This window comes from Cyrtonyx montezumae, unplaced genomic scaffold, assembly GCF_038088225.1.
Source record: "Cyrtonyx montezumae isolate F1298 unplaced genomic scaffold, pur_monq_1.0 scaffold_7, whole genome shotgun sequence".
Lineage (NCBI taxonomy): Eukaryota > Metazoa > Chordata > Aves > Galliformes > Odontophoridae > Cyrtonyx > Cyrtonyx montezumae.
The window spans coordinates 17,321,983-17,345,223 of NW_027072078.1; the positions used below are offsets into that span (position 1 = coordinate 17,321,983).

Genomic DNA, 23,241 nt, shown 5'->3' on the forward strand with positions numbered 1-23,241 from the left:
TCTGCACTTTTTTTTTTGGTATGAAATATTCTCCTTAATCACAGATATTACTGTTGTCCTTATGCATGTCTAACCCTTTTTGAATCCTGATAGATCACTTATCAGCATCAGTGGCCTTTATGTGCAGTACATAAAGCACCAATTTTCACCTTTTTTATAGTAAATATTTTTTAATTTTTATTTTTGTACTTTTAAACTTGCCACCCTTTAGCTTTACTATTTTATATTCAGGCAGTAAATGTTTCTGTCTTACTTTCTCTGTTATTGAAATGTTTGGAGCTCATCTTTCTGAGGTAAATAACAGTTTTTTGCAGCCTCCGAATACAGCAGGTGCAGGCTTTCATTCCCCAAATGCCTGCTTTCTCTGAACAACCGAATTCCACAGCACCCATTTCCATGGTGTGCTGCCAGCCCCTGCACCGTGCTCCCACTGATAGATAGGGCCCACGTACACAAACACAATGTTTTAAGTCTACGCTGCACCTTATTACTGTCGCATACTAACATTTTAGCTCTTCTTGTCATAGGTACATGTCAAGCAGAAACCTGAGATGAATTTGAGGCAGTAGTGCTCAGAGCCCTTTCCCAGGCTTCTTTCTCCCAGTCCTGATTTGATTAAAATGAATTACTGGGTGTCAGTATGTCAGCGTGTTTTGCTGTTTAGCTATTCATCTCCAGAATTTCAGTTTGTTAGTATGTACATTAAATAATACTAGTTCTTTTGAACTAATAAAGAAAATTATCTACTAAATATTAGTATTGAGTTAAACCATATCTAACCAAGTAATCATGACAGTTTTTCTTAACCTGTGTTCAGAGTTCATTCCTAGGGTGTTTCAGGCAAGCAGAGTCCTGACTTTTTCAATTCTGGTTGTAACAGATAACTTTTTTTTTTCCTTTTGTTTCATTTAAGAATGCTTAGTTCAAAATGAAATGCACAAGGACTATTTTTCTGAACATGAAAGTGTGAGTCCTTTTTTAACAAGTTGGAAAGCAGCCTGGAAGCGGGGAGGAATTGTGAATTGCAGCTGTGAACTGCAAGAACTAATAGGCATTTGACAACCTTGTAGTCTTATAGCCATTATAGTCTTGGTGGCTGCATTATGTGAAGACTTGGTCATTTCATTTAGATAGACATATCTAACAATTAATTTTGGAAGAACAGTTCTGCAACCAGTCACGCTTGAAACAGTGATATGCACTTTTAATGAGTATTTACATTCTAAGTGCCTTGTCCTGTATACCTTGGCAATTTTTTAATACTGTACTTTCAAATCAAATGTGAAACAGTGAAACTGTCAGTGTATCTGGAATATGAAGCTCACTGATATAGTTCCTTCTTTTTCTCACAATTTATTGTAAAAGGCAGTGGTGAAGATGTTAGAATACCATTTCTCTGAGGTGTAAAAGCAAGGTAAATTAGTCAAGTTCAGGATTACTTAGAACTTGTAAGTAGCATAAGAATAGGCTTGTCCAAAAAACCCCTACAGGTCACCCCTGAAACTTGCTCGAACTGCATGTGTTGAGATGCAAATCTTGCAGGCAGCTTCCTGCATTGCTTAGTGCTTACTGTGTGTTATGAGGAGCTTCCTTTTAGGTGTTTTCAAGTCAGGTTAAGAATTTGGTTTTCAAAATGTTGGTATTTCAGAGGAGAGAGCACTACAAGGATCACAAGTGTAGAAACCAAACTTGTAAAACCAGAAGTCTTTTCCTTAATAATGTATGAGAAGATGGGATATTTTTCATTCAAAAACGTGCATCAACAGGAGCCTGGCAACATTTACTTTTGTGAACGTTGGTAAGGCCCAAGGAACTTCTTGCATTTTATCTGTTTCTAATCCCTTTTACGTAGCAATTGACTCCATGCTGAAGTCACAATTTGTAACAGCAAGCAAAGCCATTATTAGTTTCATGACTTACTTGAATTCATAGCTGGGAAACTTAGTCTTCATAAGTTCTATTTAAGTATTTGCCTGGGAGATGCTGCTGCTGTATGCTATCTGCCATTTCTGGTGGAGTGGGCTTTTGCTGGGGTCCCTGTGATATGTATTGAATTGGGAGAAAGATGTTGATTTGCTTACCTTAGGCAAACTGGCCGATATACACACAAAAGAGGGGATCAAACTATATGCCTCTCTGAAAATGATAAAAATCAAAGAGAAACCTACAATACTCTGATTTGGAAGCATAGTACTGAAATAAAAAGGATGTGTGACAGGGAGGACTAAAACTTTCAAAATAAAACTCGTTAGAGAAAAACACTTAAAACGATGTAATTAAGGACACCTTTAAGAACTGTTTGGTAATGTATGTTATAAATATTAATAGCACAGGGGGTTTGCTTTGTGCTTTCTGGAAGATGAAATGCAGTGTGGGAGAGATTGGGTGCTGCTGGGATGAATGGGCTTGGAGTGTTTGCATGGATGCAGGCTATCCTTGACATTCTCATAAAAATAGTAACGTACAGTACTCAAAAGTCAGTGAGTTCATAATGAATTTCTTTCACGACTAGTTTACAGCTATATACCTATAGTCAGTGTTTTTTATCTGTAGGCATTTGTCAAACTGGTATCTGTTTTATGTGGAATGTAAAACCATGACAAGAGGGAGGGGCGGAACAGAATTCCAGTGCTTGGAAGAATTTAGCTTTTCATTTTCCAAAATGTTTTTTTTTTCATTGTTCATTTTTTAAGGAAAATCAAATTTAATTACTCTGCTTCTTTTCACTTCCTAAGGGTTCATAAACTGATGTTGGAACTAATTTTTTGGTACGCACAACCACATTTTGTTGTTTTTACACACACATATGCACTGTCTGAACAATCTTTTTCAATAATAAGTATACAGATTTTGCTTTATATACATTGACTTGTTTTCTTTTTGTGCTAGATGCAGCTACTACTTTTAAATTCTGTTTTGTCTTTACTGATTAACAGTCATTTACTAAGATGGGAATTTCATATTATTCTGGGATTTGAATTGTGATCCTACTGCTTTAGGCGATGTGTCTTCTGAGTGTGTGTTCTCACTGCTGTAATACTGAAGCCTAGTTGGCATTAAAATGTACATTTCTCTGAGATCAAGCTGAAGGTGAAGTATCTCATAAAGATGCTTCAAAAACGTGGTCATGGCCACCATCTATATTGACTCTTCTAAGTCTTTTTCTCAGAGGGCCAGTAAAGTTCCAGAGGGAGAGGGGGATTTCTCCTTCTTCCCACCTTCCTACTGATCTGAGCATCCTCTGCCTCCAGGCCCTCCCGAAAGCAGAAATGCTCAACTGGTGGTTTTGCTCCTGCTCTGGAGAGCTGTGGTGCCGCTGGGTAGAGAGAGGCCTGAGTAACTGGGCAGCACAGAGCGGTACACGAGATTGGTATTGTGGCTGTGGAGGTAATGGCCATTCCTCTTACTTGGTATTGGGAGTTCTGTGTTTTAGTATTGTATTACTGTATCCCTGATGGAAAGGTTTCCTTATATTCTGAGGTTCTTTATTACATTTTAAATATTTACTTAATCAGTATTTAAAGAAGAACTGAAAAGTAATTCTCAGAGATCAGTGCAGAATTTAGCATTCATTGCACTCTGCCTACGTGCTGGGGTTTGGGAGTTATGCAACCTCTTTTTATAGAGTTGTGTTCTCTAGTGATCCAGACTTACTCAGTTATCACTTAAAAATATAAGTGTATTGGAAAATATGTAGGATTCAAAACATAGGTCTTGATGAACTACTGTGTACCTCTTAATTTAAAAGTAATCAATTGCATTAAGGCTTTTCACACACTGGCTTCTATCATTATGTGTACTGATCTGAATCCTGCTGGGTGGAAAAGCTTTAGTTGCTGTGGCATAGACCCATGCACAGTCTGGCTGTGTAAAAGGTGTGTATGGAGCTGTTGCATATTTAGCTTAAAGAGAAGACTGAAAGCTAAGTACCCAGCACAGAAATTGCTGTTGGTTACCTGCAAACTGTAGTGATGGGGAGGGGAAGGCTGTAGCAGGAATGCTTTTAAGACTTAATTATGGTATATTTTCACCTGGGCAGTGGGGCTTCCTGACAAACTGTGGGTCACTGTTCCAAATTACAGAGGTACTAGATCATCATAGTAAAATTGCCCAAACAATTATTTTAACATGAACAAAACACATTTTTTTTCTGATCCAAATTTTTGGAGGAAACTGGACCAGTTTTTCAGAAACATTACACATAGGATAATAAACCTGAGGCAGATGCATAGCATGCAAAATTTTGCCTAAATGCTAATAGTTTGGCACCATTATGCAATGAAACTAGTATGTAGTAATGGGAATTCAGATGCAGTGATTGCTACCAGATCCACTAAGAGTAATGGAATTGCATACCAACACAGACTTATGACAAATATTGTGATTGTAGGTAACTAAATGACCATGGAATCTGGAGCAGAGAACCAGCAGAGTGGAGATGCAGCCGTTACAGAGGCAGAAACCCAACAGATGACAGTACAGGCACAACCACAGATTGCAACGTTAGCCCAGGTATAAAATGATATGGTATAATAGCTTTACCTTTTGGGTAAATTTTTAAGAGGGATAATGTCTGCTCGTGGGCCTGAGTTAAGGTCCTGTTGATGCGACTCTGGAACAGGTGCTATGTATAGTTCCATTAATGTTTGTCTTCAGATTTTTGTAGCATTAGAAAATTTCAACTTCACATCACTCTACAATGTTAGTTCTGAAGAACTGTATGTGTGTATAAACTTTGTATTTTTAACAGCATATTTTATATTAATTAAATTATTTCTATCATTCTTTACCACAACCGTAACACTGAGAGGTTGGGTTTTATTCAAAATATGTAATTTATTGTCTTTTTTGATATTGACTGGATTGTTTTGCTCTTGTATTTTCTGTTAGAAACTTGTTTATAACAATCAGTTTAATTCTGAAGGAAACAAACTGAAAATCCAGTTAAATAATACAGAAAATACAACATCATGTGAGGAGGGATGAATACTGTAAACATTAGGATTAAGTAAATGGAACTACCTGGCATCTGACAGCTTGTCTTATCCTATGGAATTTCACAGAATTGCTTACCACATAGAAAGACAGAAATAGGTCATTTATTATCCCCAAATTATTTTGGAGAGAGAAGAAATAATGCAATTCCAGCTACATCTCTAATTCTGGAATCCAATGTCATTCTTGGATATGCTGATAGCTGGCAGAAGTAACTGTATTGTGTAAAATGAGTACAGAATCTGTTCATCTCTCTCCTTCAGCAATTTCATTTTATAAGTATTTGCAGTCTGCAAAGTGCTAGCATGTTTTTTAGATCATGTAGTGTGGGGAATTTGATGTCATTTGAATGGCACAGGTGTTGAATTCTGCACGATTTTATCGATGGTTAGTATCTCTAAGAAGTCCTTACACCTCTCAGTACACTCAGTGCACTTCCATTCAAGGGATAGCACAGGGGTCCAAGCTGTTAAAATGCACAGGGCACTTTTTGTTCAGTGAGCTGTAGTGTGAATTTTCAGACCACCAGCTGCCCTGCACCGGCTTGCCTCTTTGGGCAGTTTTCTCACTGTCTAACTTAGGCACAGAATGTAGGTGGTGTGAATAACACTTCAGTGTCAACTAAGTGAAAGTCATTTATTTCTCTTGGAAAACCAGTAAGCTGCTTCCCGCTTGGTATGTGTTAAGATTTCATATGGAGAAGCAAGTGTCTTTTACATTTGTGTTGACATACTCACTTCCAGGTAGCTAAACTTGCAGTATGTAGTTGATCAAATGTACCTATGAACCTACTTCACTTGGAGAAAATTAGCCTGGCTTGAATGAGGTTATTGGGGTTTTTTGAGTAAGAAAAGGCTATGCAGTTATTATTAAAAACCCCTGTGAACCACAAGCAAATATGTAATAGTTTTCCTAATTCTCTCGTTGTCATTCACTGTATTATTTCCATTTTGGCTATTTCCCAAACTTTATATTCCTAGTGGAGGAGACTGAACAGTCCAAACACAATTCCTTGTCTCATTCTGATTAACAGTGTTACATTAATAAGATAAGTTTAATGTGTGATGCAGCAGTGCTTGGCATTAGGGAGTGCCCTTAGAGACTCAAACAAGTCTAAATAACTAATTATGTTAATTTAATCTTTCATTACTTCTTTAAAGGTCACCCCCTTATGAGCTTAGTTGAAATTCTGTGTTTTTAGCTAGCTCAGGGTAGTTTTTGGAGTCAAAAGATGCAAACTCGTCCCAGTTCCACAAGGTATGAGTCAGAGACATCTGCGGAAGTTGCGTTCTGCTGTTGGCTTTGTGCAGCCGCAGCGTAGCCTCCAGTTGATCAGTGTTGCTGTCACTGCCAAGGACTGTTCAGTCAGACGTGCAGTATTAAAAAAGGTCACTTGGTGAAGGAATATGATTTGCCAGAGGGAAGCGTGTTCATGCTAATCCCAGTCCCAGTTTCTCTCCTGTGAGCTAAGTATGGCCGTGTAATGCCGCAGCCATTTTCATAAAAAATGAGGGTAACAGCAAATGCAGACTGGATTAGGGAGGGACAGCTGTGGAGGAGAGAGATCTACATGAAACTCCCTTTAATTCTGTTGTTGAGCAATATTTCTTTGATGGATGTTTATGGAGATTCAGAGATCAGCTGTTGTAGTATTTTGAGAACCATGTGTCCACGAGGACAGCATAGAATTTGCGGTCTTCATACAGCAGTTCGCTGGGGTTAGGCAGGATGGCAGTAGATCCCCTTCTCTGACTGTAGCTAAATAGACTGAATTTCTTGAAAATGCCATTATGCACTAGAAGATTCCATTTGTGCAAATGTAGGTATCCAGACACAAGCTGGTTATTGAGCAACCCCCGCACTAGCACAGCCTGTGAGCTCCTACCAAGGGCCCTGATGGCAAGTAAAGAGCAACCCTGGAGCCCTGGCACTGGTGTGGCAGCCCTGGCACTGCTCTGCACCAGGAGTCCAGGCATGACTGCACACACTGTGGCACCTGACCAGGGACAGGCGCAGCTGGGTCCTGGGGTGCCATGGAGCAGCCCCAGTGCACAGCTTGCCAGTCACCCACTGTGGTTTGTGTCACTTGGCACAGTGAAGAAGTGAAACTTCTCCGTGTGGTTGTGAGCAGCTCTGCTTGGGGAGCACTGTCCATGGGGCCGAGTCCTGTGCAGGGCTGTGTGGCTGCATGCACAGTGCCACACTCCACACTGCACAGTTGGCACGTTGCTGTGAGCATAACCACTGCCTGGAGCTCTGTGCTTTAGAAATGATGGTGTGTAGGAACTGAGGTTTTAAGAGTTGGGCCATTTTTCCTCTTATAAAAGAAATAGCTGTAAGAGTAGTTTGTGTCAACTGATTAGGCTGGATGAAAATAACTGCCGGCATATCTTTTGTTCCTCATCAGCCCCCTGTTTTTTCTATCTTAACACGTGGTTAATTTTCTTTATCTAAATGGACTTTGCCAGCTACTCAATGTGGGTTAGTCTCTAATAACTGAAAGATATGACTACAAATTCTTACATCTGGCAAATAACTGCATTTTCCTATGTGAAAACAAACACAGTTCCACTGCCATACGTTTCTGCCTTTGACTCAGCAGTGTTAGTAGGAGTACACCTACATCCTAGCAGTGTGTAACTGAAGTTACTGAGGGTTAATGTTTTCATTAGGTTACTCAGAATAGAGGCAGTTGTGTTTTTCTCATTCTTGTCAATGGTTTTAGAGGTGATATTTTGATCCTGCAGAAACTCTGTAGTAGATTAATTTGGAAAAAAGGTCATGTGTTGGGCATAGACAATTGAGGTTTTTTGTATTACTCTGAAACATTTGGGTCATATTGCTGGTGTCTAGATTAGATGTAATTTGTTTGCCGGAAAATGTTCCTTATAGTGAAATAAGATTCTGCAGTAACCTAACTTTTGTTCACTGTCTCTACATTGCAGGTATCTATGCCGGCAGCTCACGCAACATCTTCTGCACCCACGGTGACCTTAGTTCAGCTGCCCAATGGGCAGACAGTTCAAGTGCACGGCGTAATTCAGGCTGCCCAGCCATCAGTTATTCAGTCTCCACAGGTCCAGACAGTTCAGGTACTTGCTGAAGAACTTCCTAATACGCGAATTGCACCTTCTGAATGGTCCTGCCAGTTTGTTGGTTTCTAGTGGGTACATGTCTTGAATTATGTTTTTGGTAATACAAATTTTAAAGCAAAATCTCTACAGTATTTGCTACTCTGTGACGTTTCTCTTTTCTGGTTTTAACCACTTTTAACTTTAATTCATCACTGAGTTTCATTTCCCTCTAGAACTTGGTTGGGGAGTTTAACAGGTTACTGTTTTTTTCTTTCAGTATTTCTTAATTTTTTCCCTCTACTCATTTTTGTACAATAAGAGTGTAAGAGTTAATATTGTCCTGAAGTGAACAAGAACAGTTTTTCTGATGATGTTGTCTGCTAATCATTAGTGAGCCTGATATTCTGGGATGACAGTCTGTGCTGATTCAAGAAACACTTATATTGGTTTACAAAATACATCTGTATGTTTGTGGCCCTTAAAATATACTTATTGGTCTCCTCATAAAAATAATTTTTAAATTTACCAGTTGAATGTAATTTTTCTTCCATAAAACAAGAAAGATAATGGAGTATGAATTGAGAGCTTGAAGACTTAGGAGAAAAGTAATCTGAAATCTTAAAACCCATAATCATTTATTTTGTTTCTCTTTGGAACAGTTCAAACTCCAATGTTACTGAACACAGGAATTATTTAGGGCAGCTGCACAGAGCTAGACTGATAGATACCTAGTTAGGTATTCTTTTAAAAACAGTAAGGCATGCATATTTTAAAACTCAGCCATTCAGATAGTAATCTTTATTTACTCTTCGTCAGCTTTAAAGATGAGTTTCTGGCAAGCTCTGCCCTCTTCAGCTGATGGAGTCAAAAGTTTAAGGTTTTGATCTATTGGAAGCAAGCAGTTTTCAGATAAGTGTGCATGTTACTAGCCCAGGGGTGGAAGATAAGAGACTGACAGTGAAATCGTTGGGACTCACCTGACTCATTGCAATGCACAAATGTGTATGGAATGCTGTGATACAGAAAGCATAGTATTTCACTGTCAGCCTTGGACCCATCCAGGCCCTCTATCTGATAACTGACATTCAGGCGCAAGCAAGCTTTTGGATCCTATCTTCCCTAACATGCTTAAAAAATCAGGCTGAGAGCTATGTTTCTCACATAAGCATTTTTCTGTTCACCACAATGACCTTTGTATATTTGTAACATGAATATAACTATTTGGAAAACAATCTCAAGAGTTTATGTATTTGAGATTTTTAAAATATTTTTGGAACACTGAATTTAAAACTGTGGAACTACAGTTCTTAGAAACATTTTAACTTTTCCTCATAAATCTTTTCAAGGTTTTTTTTTTTTTTTTTAGCTCCAATTTTCAGAATTGCAGCACTGCATTATTTTATAGCATTTTCCTGATGATTTCCCAAAAGAAAAAGCAGTCTTTGTGTAATATATCCATACAATGATTTATAAATGGTTGTTTCTCAATTTAATTATTTTGCTTTTTCTAACCTTTCTGCGTCCTTTCTTAATTTGCTTTTAGTTTTTCTCTCCCTAAATCTGACTGACTTCCTCTTTTGTTCCCTCAAAATAGACAGAAACAAGGAAGAAATGAAAAACAAAAACCGTTTGGGACTAATTTTTGTATTCTCTCACTGTAGTGTTTAAATTCTTAGAGACATTCTCCTGGGTAGATACCTGTCTCTGGTCATTCTTCACTGTTATCTGTTACTTCTCAGCAGCCTGCCCTTTCTTTTTGTTGCATAGGAGTAGTAGTGTATAGTACATGCATCATGTCAGCAATTCCTTAAAATAAAGGCATTGGAGTAGCCCTGTTAAATTTGATTGCTGTTCTTATTTTCAGATCTCAACTATAGCAGAAAGTGAAGATTCACAGGAATCAGTGGACAGTGTCACAGACTCACAGAAACGGAGAGAAATTCTTTCCAGACGACCCTCCTACAGGTAAGCAGGTTAAAATCAAAAGCATTTTGCTTGGTGGATGTGTTCTTCACATGGTTAGCTGAATGGTGGGATTCTATGGTTCTTGTCAGATTTACTGAAATCTCTTTTCTTCAGTGTCTTTCTATGGAATAGAGTATAAAGAGATAACAAAACAGGAGGAGGAGGAAGAAAACTCAGCTGGTACGCCCATTTAAGACAGAAACAAGCTGAGAATAAGCTGATTGCAAAATTTGTGAAACACTGAGGTATTGTTGTGCTAGGTACCTTAGAGATAGCTTTAATGAATAGTTAACACATAGATATGCTGAAACTTTACAAGAAAGTTGTTTCTGTTTAATCTGTAATCTGCATAAAATCGAATATTGTTTTTTAGTATTGTTGAAATGCTAGCAGCCATCAAATTTAATTCCTCTCTCCCATGAGACATGAACGTGTGGTGTTCTGTGGCTCAAAAGGAATTCCTATTTGTGCAAGGTTATGTTAAAAGTAATGTTTAAAATTAGAGAATTCAGAATGTGAGTGTCATGGAGTGGTAGACATCTGTTGCATTTCACTTAATTAATTAAGCCCTTGCTCAGCTTTTTCTGGCTGTACTAAATCTCACTTTTCATTTGTAAAATGCACTGAATAGCTTTAAGGATCACCTACAGAGTTCAGCATTTTTAAAATGACCTATGGATTCTTGCTGCTTCCGAAAATTCATTATGAGCATGGCCTTAGAAATACAGACAGACTATAGCCTGAGTATATCTAACCCTTTTGTATTTTTAGAACTTGCAGATTATTTTCTCCATTCTCCAGGAGCCTTAAGGCTGCCTTGCTGGAGATAGTTAAAATCGCTGCAGAAGATCCCTAGCCATAAAAGATCTGTAAAAATATTGTTATTTATGAGGAGCAGTGTTGCTAACATTAAGACTGTCACAGAATTCCTTGCAGTCTGCTGCTGCAGTGAAACACTTCTACTGTGTATGGAAGAATAGCTGAAAATCATGAGACAACAGAGCTAAATAAACAGCAAAACAGAGAGTAGGGGACTTGTGCATGCTAACTTCTCATTCAGGTGGACTCTGTTACCTGCACTGATGCCACAGCCTCCTCTGTCTCTCAGATCAGACCCTGGTGACTGAAGAACTTACAAAGCTTTTATATCCAGCTCAGCCTCTGGTCTCAGCCTTTCTGGTTGAGCCAGACTGCAGCAGTATCTAGAGAGTTCCCAGCTGGCTTTATCCAAGCTGCTGTAAATAGCCCTGAACGCAAGATTGGCGCAGAAAGGTACAGAACTGAAGAGCTTTCTCTTCCTCAGGAACTCCACTTTGATCCTAGTATGCATCGTTTGTTCTCCATGTCAGTCCATATCTCTTATATTTGTAAAGCTAGCACCTTTTATTTTAAATTTAAAGAAGGCAAAGATCAGTATTAATCATCAAATTGTATGTGATGAATTTAAGCTGTATGAATTACAGCTGTTGAGCTGTAATTTCTTCTTTTCTATTTTGAGCTTCTTTCATTCTTCCTCATCCTGTTTGCTCTCTCTGTATTTTTAATCTGTTTTGTCTACTAACTTCTCTCATCCAACACCTAGATTGCAAATTCTCTGGACAGGAATTTGTTATTTGTCCAAGTGGTACTTGGCACTGTGGAGTGCTTGTGCAATGCTGGGGTTCCTGCACACTTGCAGAGCTGAAATAGTAACAGCGAAGCTCTGTTTGTCAAGTTGCTTAGCAGAGTGACCAGACTCCCGACATAGCTGAGTCCAGATGTTCTGTTTCCCAAAGCCTTAGAAGCCTTATTTAAGCTATGAGTGTTGTGTTGGGGCTTAGGATCTACAACAGTGTTTACTTCATCACACTGAGTTCTAGAGACAATCCTCAAGGAAACACATGAGAAGAATTTCAAAAAGAAGTTATTTTGCACCTAAGTAGCATTTTGCAGTGATGTAATACAGTGCCAGCACTAAAAAAGGCCTGGTAGTCCACTCTCTGAGGGACAGTGCTTAGTCTAAACATTGCGAATTGCAGCAACTGGTATGGTCAGCTTTACAGTCACAGTCAGTTGTGGCTGGAGTGTTTCAGCTGTTTGGGCTTTGGAAATAGTTAACAAATCGCTTTTTCTTTACACATGCTAATCTCACAGCTTTCTAAGGCAGAGTTTTTACCTCTCCTGCAAACATAAGTGTGCCGCTCAAACACTGAGCATTGTCTCCCAGGCAGCTGTTCAGTTAAAAGCTAGTCACTCCGGACAGGCATTTCTGCAGTCTTCTTTTATATTTGTCTCTCTGGCTGAGGACTTGATGGTCTCTGCAAGGGAGCAGTTTCTCTGATGTGAATGAGATTGTTTTTGCATATATTGCTTTCTTGTAATATTTTGCAGATAAAAGCAGGAAACAAGTCAAAATGCATGAGACACAAACATGTTTCTAAGAAAAGGAAAGGTTGCAATTGTCTGTGGTTGAGAAGCAGCTGTGCTGCTCTTTGCTGGCTGCCTTACCTATCTGTGCATAGCACTCTGAACAACTTTCTCCAACAAGAATTTGAAGGTAGAATCATAGAATGGCCTGGGTTGAAAAGGGCCTCAGCGATCATCTAGTTTCAGCCCTCCCTTCATGCAGGTTTTTCATTCTGCAACCATATTAGCAGTGCTGGCTCACTGCACTTCCCAGTTTTTCCAATAATTATGTATCAAAAAGATGTTTTCCCAGATTTTATTAAAATCTCTACAACATACTGTCTTTGCCAGAAAAATTTTGAATGACTTGTCATCAGACGCCCCGGGAGTGCCAAGGATTGAAGAGGAAAAGTCTGAAGAGGAAACAGCAGCACCTGCCATCGCCACTGTTACGGTGCCAACTCCCATTTACCAAACCAGCAGTGGGCAGTACAGTATGTAGTCTGAATTTCTCAGTGGTGCTAGTAAGTGGGGATGAAAAGATGGAGAACTGTTATTTGTATAACTGTTAGGACTAGGGTAAAGCAGGAGGTGAAAATAAGATTACTGTGTTTGATGGCTATGCCATTCCTCTTGTTAGTATTTGAAATGTTTCAATTAATGATTTGAGACTGTTTGCCAGCTAGTGCAGCTAATGCTTCCAGAGGCAAAATATGATGCTGTTAAACATAATGCTGTTACAAACTTTCTAACTTGAGGATTCAGATGAGGTAATTCAGTAGTTCCTTTTTTTTGCTGCCTATTAATTCAGGCTCGCTAAATCATTACCTAGTTAATAGAAGAAGCATTAGTCTGCCATTGCACTTTTTAGAAAGTCCTGAAAATATAAGGACTTCGGCAAGCTTATTTGAAACACGTAGTAAAAAAAGTTTCTGTGTTTTCAATACCTTTATTCATTAGATTTTATAGATACATTACTTTGACTTAAAGGGTTGAGAATATGACAGTAAATCTGGAATTCACATGCTGCCTCACACAAATATGTTGAGTATTAAATGTTCAAGAGAAAGAACAAACTCTCTGTTCATGTCTTTCTCTTAAAATCTCTTTGAAATGTTGTTTCTGTTTACTCCTTAGCCACTTTGACAGTGTCCTACCTAACCACTGAAATGATGTTAATTCTGCTTTCCTACCATAACTTTAAAATAAACTGATCATGCGGATACCTCAGACTTTGATATGTCTATATATAGGAACACAGTGAAATTCTGTGGAAGTAGGAATGAGAAGTGATGTCTCAGTACACCTCAATACGCAGGATTGAGGGAGAGAAAGGAAAAAAAAACAACAAAGACTGCATGAAGGGAAGAAAAATGTGTGAAACTGGACCTGTGTGAGTGAAAACACTGCTAGAAAGGTGCTGAGGAAGTGGTAGAGAAGGGGAGATACAATCAGAAGAAAAAAATACCACAGCAAGAAGAAAGTGAAACACAAGATGGATAGCAGTAGCAGCAGAGGAGACTGAAGGGAGTAAAGCATGGAAGAGGCGAGGAATTTCAGATGAGAAGAAAAAGGCAAGGAAAAGACCTAAACCAACCAAGAAGAATATTAACTAATGAAAACTATTTTCCCGTGGGAGGATTGTAGCTTCTCTGTGTGATATTGTTTTATTTTTAGAGAAACTAATCTGTATTTTAAGCTGTGGGTTTTGTGTGTCCCCAAAATATGAGTTTCAGGAGAGATTAAAACATTACTGTCAAAGTATGGTTACTTTAAACATATTTAAAGCCTTCTTTAAAATATCTGATTTGAGGGCTTACAAGGGTTCAGTGGATTTAACTTGGACTGGTAGTCTTCTATGTCTAGGTTAATTACTTTAAGTTAATGAGTAAGTTAATGTCTTAAATACTATATCCCTTTTCTTTGTCTGCAGTTGCTATTACGCAAGGAGGAGCAATTCAGCTGTCTAACAATGGTACCGATGGAGTACAGGGTCTCCAGACGTTGACTATGACCAATGCAGCTGCAACACAACCTGGCACTACCATTTTACAATATGCACAGACCACAGATGGACAACAGATACTTGTACCCAGCAATCAAGTTGTCGTACAAGGTGAGATGCTTCACAGTCAGTTGTTCTATATAACGTTTTCCCCACACAGATCCAACTTGCCAACCTAAAGTCCTCTAATGTGTCAGGAGACAGAATTAACAGCTTTGACACAGAACAGTCTCCAAAATAGTTAAAGGAAATTCTGGACAAAGCTGTCACATTTTCATGGAGTCTTTCTCTTCAGTTCAGTACACTTATAGATATGTTGGGTTTACCTCTCAAAACAGTATTACATATTTTAACATGACTTTTGTTACACGTTGTACAAAAACTGATGCTACACTCCAGAATTCTGCCAGATAGTCATCTGCAACAGCATTAAATTTAAAGCAAAGCATTCAAGTTAGGAAGGAGGGTTGATTAATATGTTCTTTCTGTAAGGACACTTTTATCTATTAGTATGTTCTCTCCCTGTTCAATTAGAAGTCATAATTCCTTTCTGTTGTGGGTTTGTAACTAGTCACCAGATATTTAGTCATGGAGTCTTAGAATCATAGAATACTTAAGGATAATGCCTTACGATGTAATTTATCAAGACCTCCACTTAGGGCAGGACGATTTCAGACTTATGCCAAGTTATTTTTATATTTTATTAAAATTCTTGTTTTGGTTAACTGGAAATCAGAGGGAGAGTATTAAAAATATTCATTAAGATAGCAGTAAATTGTACCCCTGCTTTTATGATTCTAAGGCAGAAAATGTAAAAGTTATCCAGTGGAGAGGTCTGTAGACACCAGTAAAAATACATAAATGCAAAAAATACTATTGTTGCATTAATTTTCTGGATTTAGTATTCATAGCCACATGCAATCTCTTTAGGTGATATCATATTTGTTATGATCTCAGGCAAGTATAACATACTCATGGATTAAAATAAATAACGGAAACCAGAGACCCCCTTCTCCATTCTAGAGAAGTATTAAAGTTGTGCACCTAATTTGCACACAATTATTGGAGTAAATGCTCTGATTCTACCTTTTTTCTGCCCCAGATACGTAGGTATGTAGTTTCTCCTTTTGCAGATAGAAATTTGGAGCACAGCTAGAAATACTGTTTGCCATCTTTCATTTTCTTCCAACTGCTAAGACTGTCCAAAACCCAAAGAAATAAAAGGGAATGTACCTGAGGAAAAAGAAGTACAGCAGTATGGCAAACATCAAGCACAGGTGAAGACTTTTTCAGCAAAATGCCTAAAACATTTGATGTTAAGCTGAGACAATAATATCAATAGTGATGCAGATGATGGTCATCCATCGCACGTGGTAACTCAGAATGCATGATGAATGGCTGTGCTTCCTGCGTCAAGTCTGACAGTGCTTTCTCCCAACTGACTTTGTGACCCATATGTTTTTCATCTTGCAGCTGCCTCGGGAGATGTGCAGACCTACCAGATTCGCACTGCCCCTACCAGCACTATTGCACCTGGCGTAGTCATGGCATCATCTCCAGCACTTCCAACCCAGCCAGCAGAAGAGGCGGCACGGAAGAGAGAAGTGCGTCTAATGAAGAACAGGCATGTACATTTTGATCTTTTTTTTTTTCTGATCAGCTCTGTGTAGAAAGAGTGTTAAGCACTAAGAATCCTGATCTTTCTTAAGTCATTAAAGGTGTGAAGCAAAGAAACACACCCACTGATGATCATGAAACCTTAAGTAACGGAGTCAGAGTACTTCTGTGAAGTGTTTAGATTGCCCCTTCCCTTTATTGCCTTAAGGAGAAAAGTCTGTGGTGAGAGACTTGTCTGATTGCAGACATTGTTAGGAACACTGAAGTGAGTTGATTTTTTTGAATTAAAATTTTCATGTAGTTTTCTTCCATAGAATCCTTAGCTTAGCCTTCTGCATGCATTCTCCTTGCTACTGGCCAACTCACACTCTTTATGAGTGCTTTCTTTCTTTTTTTCTCTCCTTGCCTGAGTGGACCCAGTGCTTGTTTAAGAGACTTCAGTGAAGAATTAAATAATGTTGAAGAACAGAGCTAACTGTTCTAAATTTTTTTTCCTTTGCACAGAATCTCACCCATCTCCCCTTTATATTTATTTTTCTGATACCAGTAAATAGTAGATGTCATTGTTCACCTGTTCAAGCTCTGCATTTGAGAAAAAAATTAATTAACATTCTGAATCCCCTCAGTCAGAAATCTTAGTCCAGCAAAAGAAAGCTTTGCTGTTTGGAAGTGCCAGGAAAAGACAAGGGAGCTAACCTCCACTTTAATTAAACTAAAAGGTTTTACAACAGTAATATGTTGTGTGCAGTGCTTTTAGCCTGCCTGCTTAGTAGGTTTTAAGGCATATCTAGGCTCCACAGAGAAACAGGGAAAAAAGATGTAGGGAAAGCAGATGGGGAGATGGCACATACTGAAGGATTACTGCACAAATATTCATATATATTATCGTGCATAGTTTCTGTGTACTAGTTCTATGTTTTAAAAGCTGTCTTGTAAATAAGTATAAATCTAGCTGTTCATAATGAATAACTAATGCACACAGACTACAAGGTGGCTTAATACATAACCCAAGCTGGCATAAAATCACCAAAAGTTATCACCCAAGGAAACACCTTGGTAGCTCTCATTTGGGAAGTACAACTCTTTCCTAATGCAGTAGTAGTTAATCTTCTGGTGACACCGGTAGCAGCCCAAAATGACTTGAAATTCCACATGTTGCATATGGCCCACATGCCACATGCATGTCAAGCTGTATTTGTAGGAGTAAGATATGGATGCCCGAGTGCTTTCAGGGCTTACAAATTAGATTTTCTTCTCTCTCTCTCATTTACAAAGCGGAATATCAACAGTTGCTTTTCATGTTGACTTACCAGGTAGATCCTGGAACAGGATCTTTTTTACCTTCACATAGTTGTAGGGGTTGGAAGGGACCACTAGAGATCATCTAGTCCAACCCCCCTGCCAAAGCAGCTCCCTAGATGACATTGCACATTATCACCAATTTATGCAGTCTTTGCAACAAAAGGACACTCACTCACCTTTTGAAGCTGTTCTGCATTGCACTTAGCAGTTCAGGTCAAACAGACATGTACATTATGTGCTTATACAGTGTACTGCATTGATAAGCCATGTTGCTGGAGAACCTTTTGCAACCTGCAGCATCTAACCTTGTGCTTACTTCATAAGTCAGCACCATTACTGTTGCTCTGCAGGACACACTCTTCCTTGCTGTGGCTGCCTTCAGGATACTGAGTTGCACATTAGCACCTTTGAAGTACTTTCAGTGGTATCCTTACTATACTACCATCTGAGTTACTTGCAGTCTTTACAGGAGAGTTTGATTGTCCCAAGACCTGTTTCAGCACATTTACAATGCCATGTTCTCTGCACTGCAGATGAAAACTAAAGAATGAGTACTGTTGCTAGCACATGTGTCATTTTTTCTTATTTAAGTGGTGTATATTATCATTGCAGTGATGCAGACATGAAGAAAGTGTTGCTCAAGGGCAAATGTATGAATGCCCTAAGTGCAGCATTTTTTACACTGCTTGAACTTCCTGACTATTATTATGTGGTTGGACTTCAGTAAAAGGTAGAGCTGAGACTATAATGAGATTAGTAGATGAACACTGCTTTTATCCATATTTTTATTATTCATCTATTTATTATAATAAAAACAATTTAATTATCACACCAGCATTCCACTCAGACTAATAGCTCCAAGTTAAATTCTGCAAGTAGGAATTTATCTTTTGAGTAGGATCCTTTTCTCACAGCAGCAGATTTTTATTGGTGCTGGCATACTGGGATCTAGATATTGAAATGAACCTTGTATCTTGAGAAATTGTTGTGAACTCAGCCTTTTTTTCTAACCTGTGAGTTTTTCTTACAGTACCTGCATATTCTAAAAATGACAGTACTTCATAAGGGTTTGACCCAAACGTTCAAGTAGCCAGAGTCTGCGAGTAATTGTTCTGGATTTGAATGTCCTCTTTTGCTTTGCAGAGAGGCAGCGCGTGAATGTCGCAGGAAGAAAAAGGAGTATGTGAAATGTCTAGAAAATCGAGTGGCTGTGCTTGAAAACCAAAACAAGACACTGATTGAGGAGTTGAAAGCACTTAAAGACCTTTACTGCCACAAATCAGATTAATTTTGGATTCCCATTTTCACTTGTCGAAGTGGGATAAGAGACTGGTTCTGGCTATGCCCAGAAAGACAAAGTAAACTTTTTATTTTCTAAACATTTCTTTTTTTCTATGCGCAAAACTGCCTGAAGCAACTACAGAATATACTTCGTCTGTGCTTTGCATCAAACTGTGAATGTTCAAATACTTGCCTCCACTTCTCCCCCTACAAGATTATTTTCATCATCAAATAATCTCAGCGTGAAGAAGAGCAGACTTCTTTCTCATCTCCCATCCCCTTCAAGGAATGACAGTGGTCACTTGGGAAGCTACTGTGGGGGAGGGTCCTTTTGTAATGATTTCAAGAATTTGTGCTGAGCTCTTTCCATTGCCTTAGAGACAGAACTACCCCAGCCTCTTGGCCCAGGGAGCTGTGGGCCACATACGTGAAGCACGCTTGGTGCAATGAAGAAGCAGTGGTTGCCAAAGTGGTTTCTCATACTTATTTTAAGCTATAAAAATATATGTCTAGGTGGCATGCCAAATGAAAGGCACTTCACAGTCACATTCTGCGTGTAGAGCTAAAACACCTTGTTTAAACTAGCCCAGGAGGAGGTCCTAATAAGTAATCTGCATTACTAGTCCCTCCTGAACTAGTGTAAACTCCATGCTTCGGACACAAATGGATTGAAATAAGCTTCACTGTTCAGTTGTTGCTTCTTGAAGCGTATGTGTGCAAATCTGTTCAGCGTTCTGAACGCACAGAAAGAAAACATCAACTTCATATGTTACTGGTTGGCAAACGACATTTCAATGGGAAAGAAATCAGAATATAAAAGGTACAGCAGTGATGTTCCAAAAAGTCACATAATAAGGCTAACACATGAAAGCACTGCCTATTTATATGCAGAACAACTAAGCAGTTGAAGCATGGCCAACTCCACGTACAAACTCCCTGATAACAGTATAGTTGGTCTCATGTCCTCTTAAGCAATCAGGTATTTATACTTTCCTGCCACTGTCTTATGTAATGGAAATTATTGAACTTGATAGAAGCATTGTCCTGGTTTACTAGATTCTTTTTCAAATTTGGAGGATGCTTTCCATGCATAAATTAAATTGCAATATAGTAACTGCCAGGGCAACCTCAAATACTGAAGAGGACTTCAGACACGAATGGAATATTCCAACTGGCTTCTGCTTCTCAAGGGACAATATTAATTATTTGAACTTGCCCGGGCTAAATAGATTCTTAATTTATTCTGAGGATTTTTTGATGCAGAGGGTCAGATTTATCAAGTTGTTTGTTTGCGTAAGTAGAACTACTTACCTGCCTCAGACTTTTGCAAGATCAAACTTCTTGCGTATAGTGAGGAAACATGACCTTTTCTGGATTTACATTGTTAAAAAAGTAGATCACGTTAAAATTAATACTGTAATCAGCACTAGGATTTCCATTGTGTGTCAAAAAGAATCACGCTCTGTTTGTTTCCTGGCCCCCTGGAGTCAGGCTCTTCATATATTAACTTGAGTCATTTGATGGAGTAAGTTTACTTTGGGCCTCTGGTCCAACTCGTATGTATAGAGATGTATGAATAAGAATGTGGTCCATACTAATGCCTTGCCTAGCAAAGTGTTAGCCCATATTTTTTCCCATTTACTCTATCTGTTTTTAAGATAAATTTCAAACATGAATTTCTAAAAGGTTATACAATCAGTGTGACATTGCCGGAAAAGCATTTGCAGGACTCTTGGCAGTTGAGTCTCAAACAACTAAGCAGTATTAAAAGTTGTAGTTTTCTCATTTGAGAGGGCATTCAGTTTCCAAGAGACTTTTAAAGGAGCAGGGTTAAACTTGTAGCATTATTGTTAAATCTAGAGTTATCAATAATTTCAGATTGTTTGTATTTCAAATCAGAGAACGTAAGTATCAGAATTTGAAAGAATTCATGTTCAAATTAAGTTTTGAAGGGGTTTATAAATGGTCTATTTTTATCTGCCATAGTAAACCGATTTTCTTGTTTTTATTTAATGCAAGATGAATTTATAGTTTAGCAATGCAAATTTAAAGAAGACCCTAAATTCTCAGCCTCACTTACCTAAAAATTGTCTGATTCTTAAAAGACAGAAAACACACATATGACGGTTTCCAGAACTAAGACTAGAAATGTTAATGGTGCAGGAGTAGTTCTCGTCGAAGATGTAAGCTTGTGATGGCTGAAATGACAGTGTTACATGGAATGGTTCCTCCCGATTTGAGCACTGTGTAAAGGGCCATGAGTGCCTGCATTAAGGCTGTTTGTTTTGCAGAACCACCTGTCTGCAAAAGCTTGAGGTTCTGTACTGAAATTCTAGCTGGGAGCCGCTCCTAGCTGTGGCTGTGGGCACTCGTGGGCAGTCCCAGCACAGAGTCTGGCAGCTGCATGGACCAGGAGCCTACAGCTGGACCTGGACCTGCTTCTTCTGTTACATGGCTGAACCAAATCTGTGTGGCAGTGAGAGGAGAACTGCATTACCCATCTGTCTGTATGTGGTCTGTGAGTAGCCTATCCTGTTATAACTGTAGACTGCAATAGCAACAAACATTTCACTGAGAATAAGAAAGTTATTTTAAAGTGCATAGGCATCTCCAAGAATCTTTATTTTTATTTATGCTGCACTGAGGATTTAAGGACTTGAATTTCTTAAACAGAAATTTTTAATGACGATAATAAAAAATGTATTAGGCTCAGTACAGGTCTGGCTAGGGTTACCCATACATGCTTTACTATTCATAGTGACCCAAGAGGGGAAAGAATACAATTCAGGCATTCGCTGGGGTGTTACTTATCAAGTAGTGAGGTTGGGGTAATCAGCTTTTATAAACTAAGGCCATTTGGAAACAGGACAGCAGTAGTGCTGGCGGGGGGGAAGGTTAGTTTTATATCTCACAGTCGTGAGTTTTCTTGAACCGATAGCCTGTTTTAGCTGAGGAGAGGGTTAGAAAGGGCTAGATCCATTAGGTTCATAATAAACGAGAATTGATTTGAAATATAATTTTTGTAATGTCATTATTTTGCAAAACTACAGCACCGGTCAGGCAGTTAAGATATTGCCAGAGGTGCTCTTTTAATTTAGATATTCTTGGAAAATACATATGTATAATATATGTACATATATATATATACACACAGTATATAATCTACAGCTCTGAGAGCTTTTAAGTCAGGAATGCTGAGTATTATAGTATATGGAGGTCAGAAAAGATTTTTACTTCTGTGTGTGTCTGGGTGTGTGTGTGTGTGGATGTGTGTGCGTGTGTGAAAGCCTCCCCCTGCCCCAGTACTTCTGGGCTGCATTATTCTAGCGCTTATTACTGATTTGTTTTGTGCTGTCTCTCAGTTATCCATTTTCAGTAATTTTATTTCATTTTTCATGGCTTTTGTGAGTTGGTTTGTTTTTATCTTTATTTTTTTGACAGAGATTTTTGAAATGATGTAAACAGTTGTTTTACAACAGCCACCACCCCCCAGAATAATTCACTTTTGTGCTTTTTCTCTTTGGCAGCTATTTATCAAAGGCAAAACAATTGGAATGGTTGTTAAGGTGTTGCTTTGTAAAGGAACCACTGGTAAGACTTCAGTTTTCCTCCTAGAGTAGCAGCAATGCATTTGTATTTAAGCAGTGATTTCACCAGAAGCAGGTAGTTGCTGGCACCATTGCTTGTATCTGAAAGCACAATTGTAGCCTGTCACACTGTCAGGACTGTACAGACTCCTGTAGGTTCTGGCAGTTCTGTAGGATGTGTTTGTGTCACAGACCACTATCTCCTCTGGTACTTTACATTGATCAGAAAATTGGTAGGGCATGTGGAATCATTAAGAGGCTCAGGAAAAAAAAAAAAAGTTAGATTTAATAAGGAAAAACAGCCCTGGTAGTTTCTGATCTAAATTTGTACTACAGCCTTGTTTTATTTTTTTTAAATCTGGGCTTCCAGTAGACAGCATCTGCAAGTAGTCATCTGTGAGCAAAAACTGGCCTCTGCCTTCTTATTGTTGACAGAGAGCCAGTGCTTTTAGTGGGCTAAAGACTGGTCTCTGCATCACAGCAAGTTAATTATCAGTGGTTGCAAATGCATGACAATTCACAGAGTATGTCATTGGTTTTCTAAGACCCTGTTTTTATCGTCATTTTTTACCCTGAAGGTGGTTAGTGATGTCAAAATTGCCAATGATCTAACCAAAAGGTCATGTATTTATTTTTGTTACACAGTATCCTTTGTAAATGTTTAATTAAAATGTGCACTTTTTAAATAAAAATAATGATAATAATAAAAAAAGAAACAAAAAAGAAAAAAAAAAGAAAAATTGGGTTTGCTTAAGAAGCTTCTGGGCACAATCACTCCTCTCCCCACAGCAGTTGACTCTCTCACCAGTGTGACTTGCCAATCAGCACCTGGCTTCCAGCAGGCACTGCTTCAGACTGGCAGGAGATGTGAGTGGGTGGGAAAGAACTAAGATGTGGTGTCTCATAGCACTCATAGCAACTGAAGATGGGAAAGAATTAAGAGTGTGGTGTCTCGTAGCAGTAGGTACAGGTTGTATGTGACATCATTTTTAGGCAGAATAGAACTGGTTTGGGGATCCCAGGTGACAAA

The 23,241-nt window shown here is 38.6% G+C and overlaps 1 protein-coding gene across 3 annotated transcripts in view; it reads left to right on the plus strand.

The window, feature by feature from the left end:
- Window positions 1–22,988, plus strand: part of CREB1 (cAMP responsive element binding protein 1) — a 36,992-nt gene extending 14,004 nt beyond the window's left edge. The window contains exons 2-9 of one of the 3 annotated variants that reach the window (XM_065751027.1): window positions 3,252–3,387; window positions 4,391–4,512; window positions 7,941–8,087; window positions 9,934–10,034; window positions 12,771–12,913; window positions 14,353–14,535; window positions 15,898–16,052; window positions 18,491–22,988. In XM_065751027.1, the coding sequence (XP_065607099.1) occupies window positions 4,399–4,512; window positions 7,941–8,087; window positions 9,934–10,034; window positions 12,771–12,913; window positions 14,353–14,535; window positions 15,898–16,052; window positions 18,491–18,631 (984 nt within the window). In that variant the 5' untranslated portion in view covers window positions 3,252–3,387; window positions 4,391–4,398 and the 3' untranslated portion in view covers window positions 18,632–22,988. The remainder of the gene's footprint in view (window positions 1–3,251; window positions 3,388–4,390; window positions 4,513–7,940; window positions 8,088–9,933; window positions 10,035–12,770; window positions 12,914–14,352; window positions 14,536–15,897; window positions 16,053–18,490) is intronic. The other 2 variants (XM_065751026.1, XM_065751028.1) reach the window with 2 other exon arrangements.
- The last annotated feature ends 253 nt before the right edge of the window (window positions 22,989–23,241 follow it).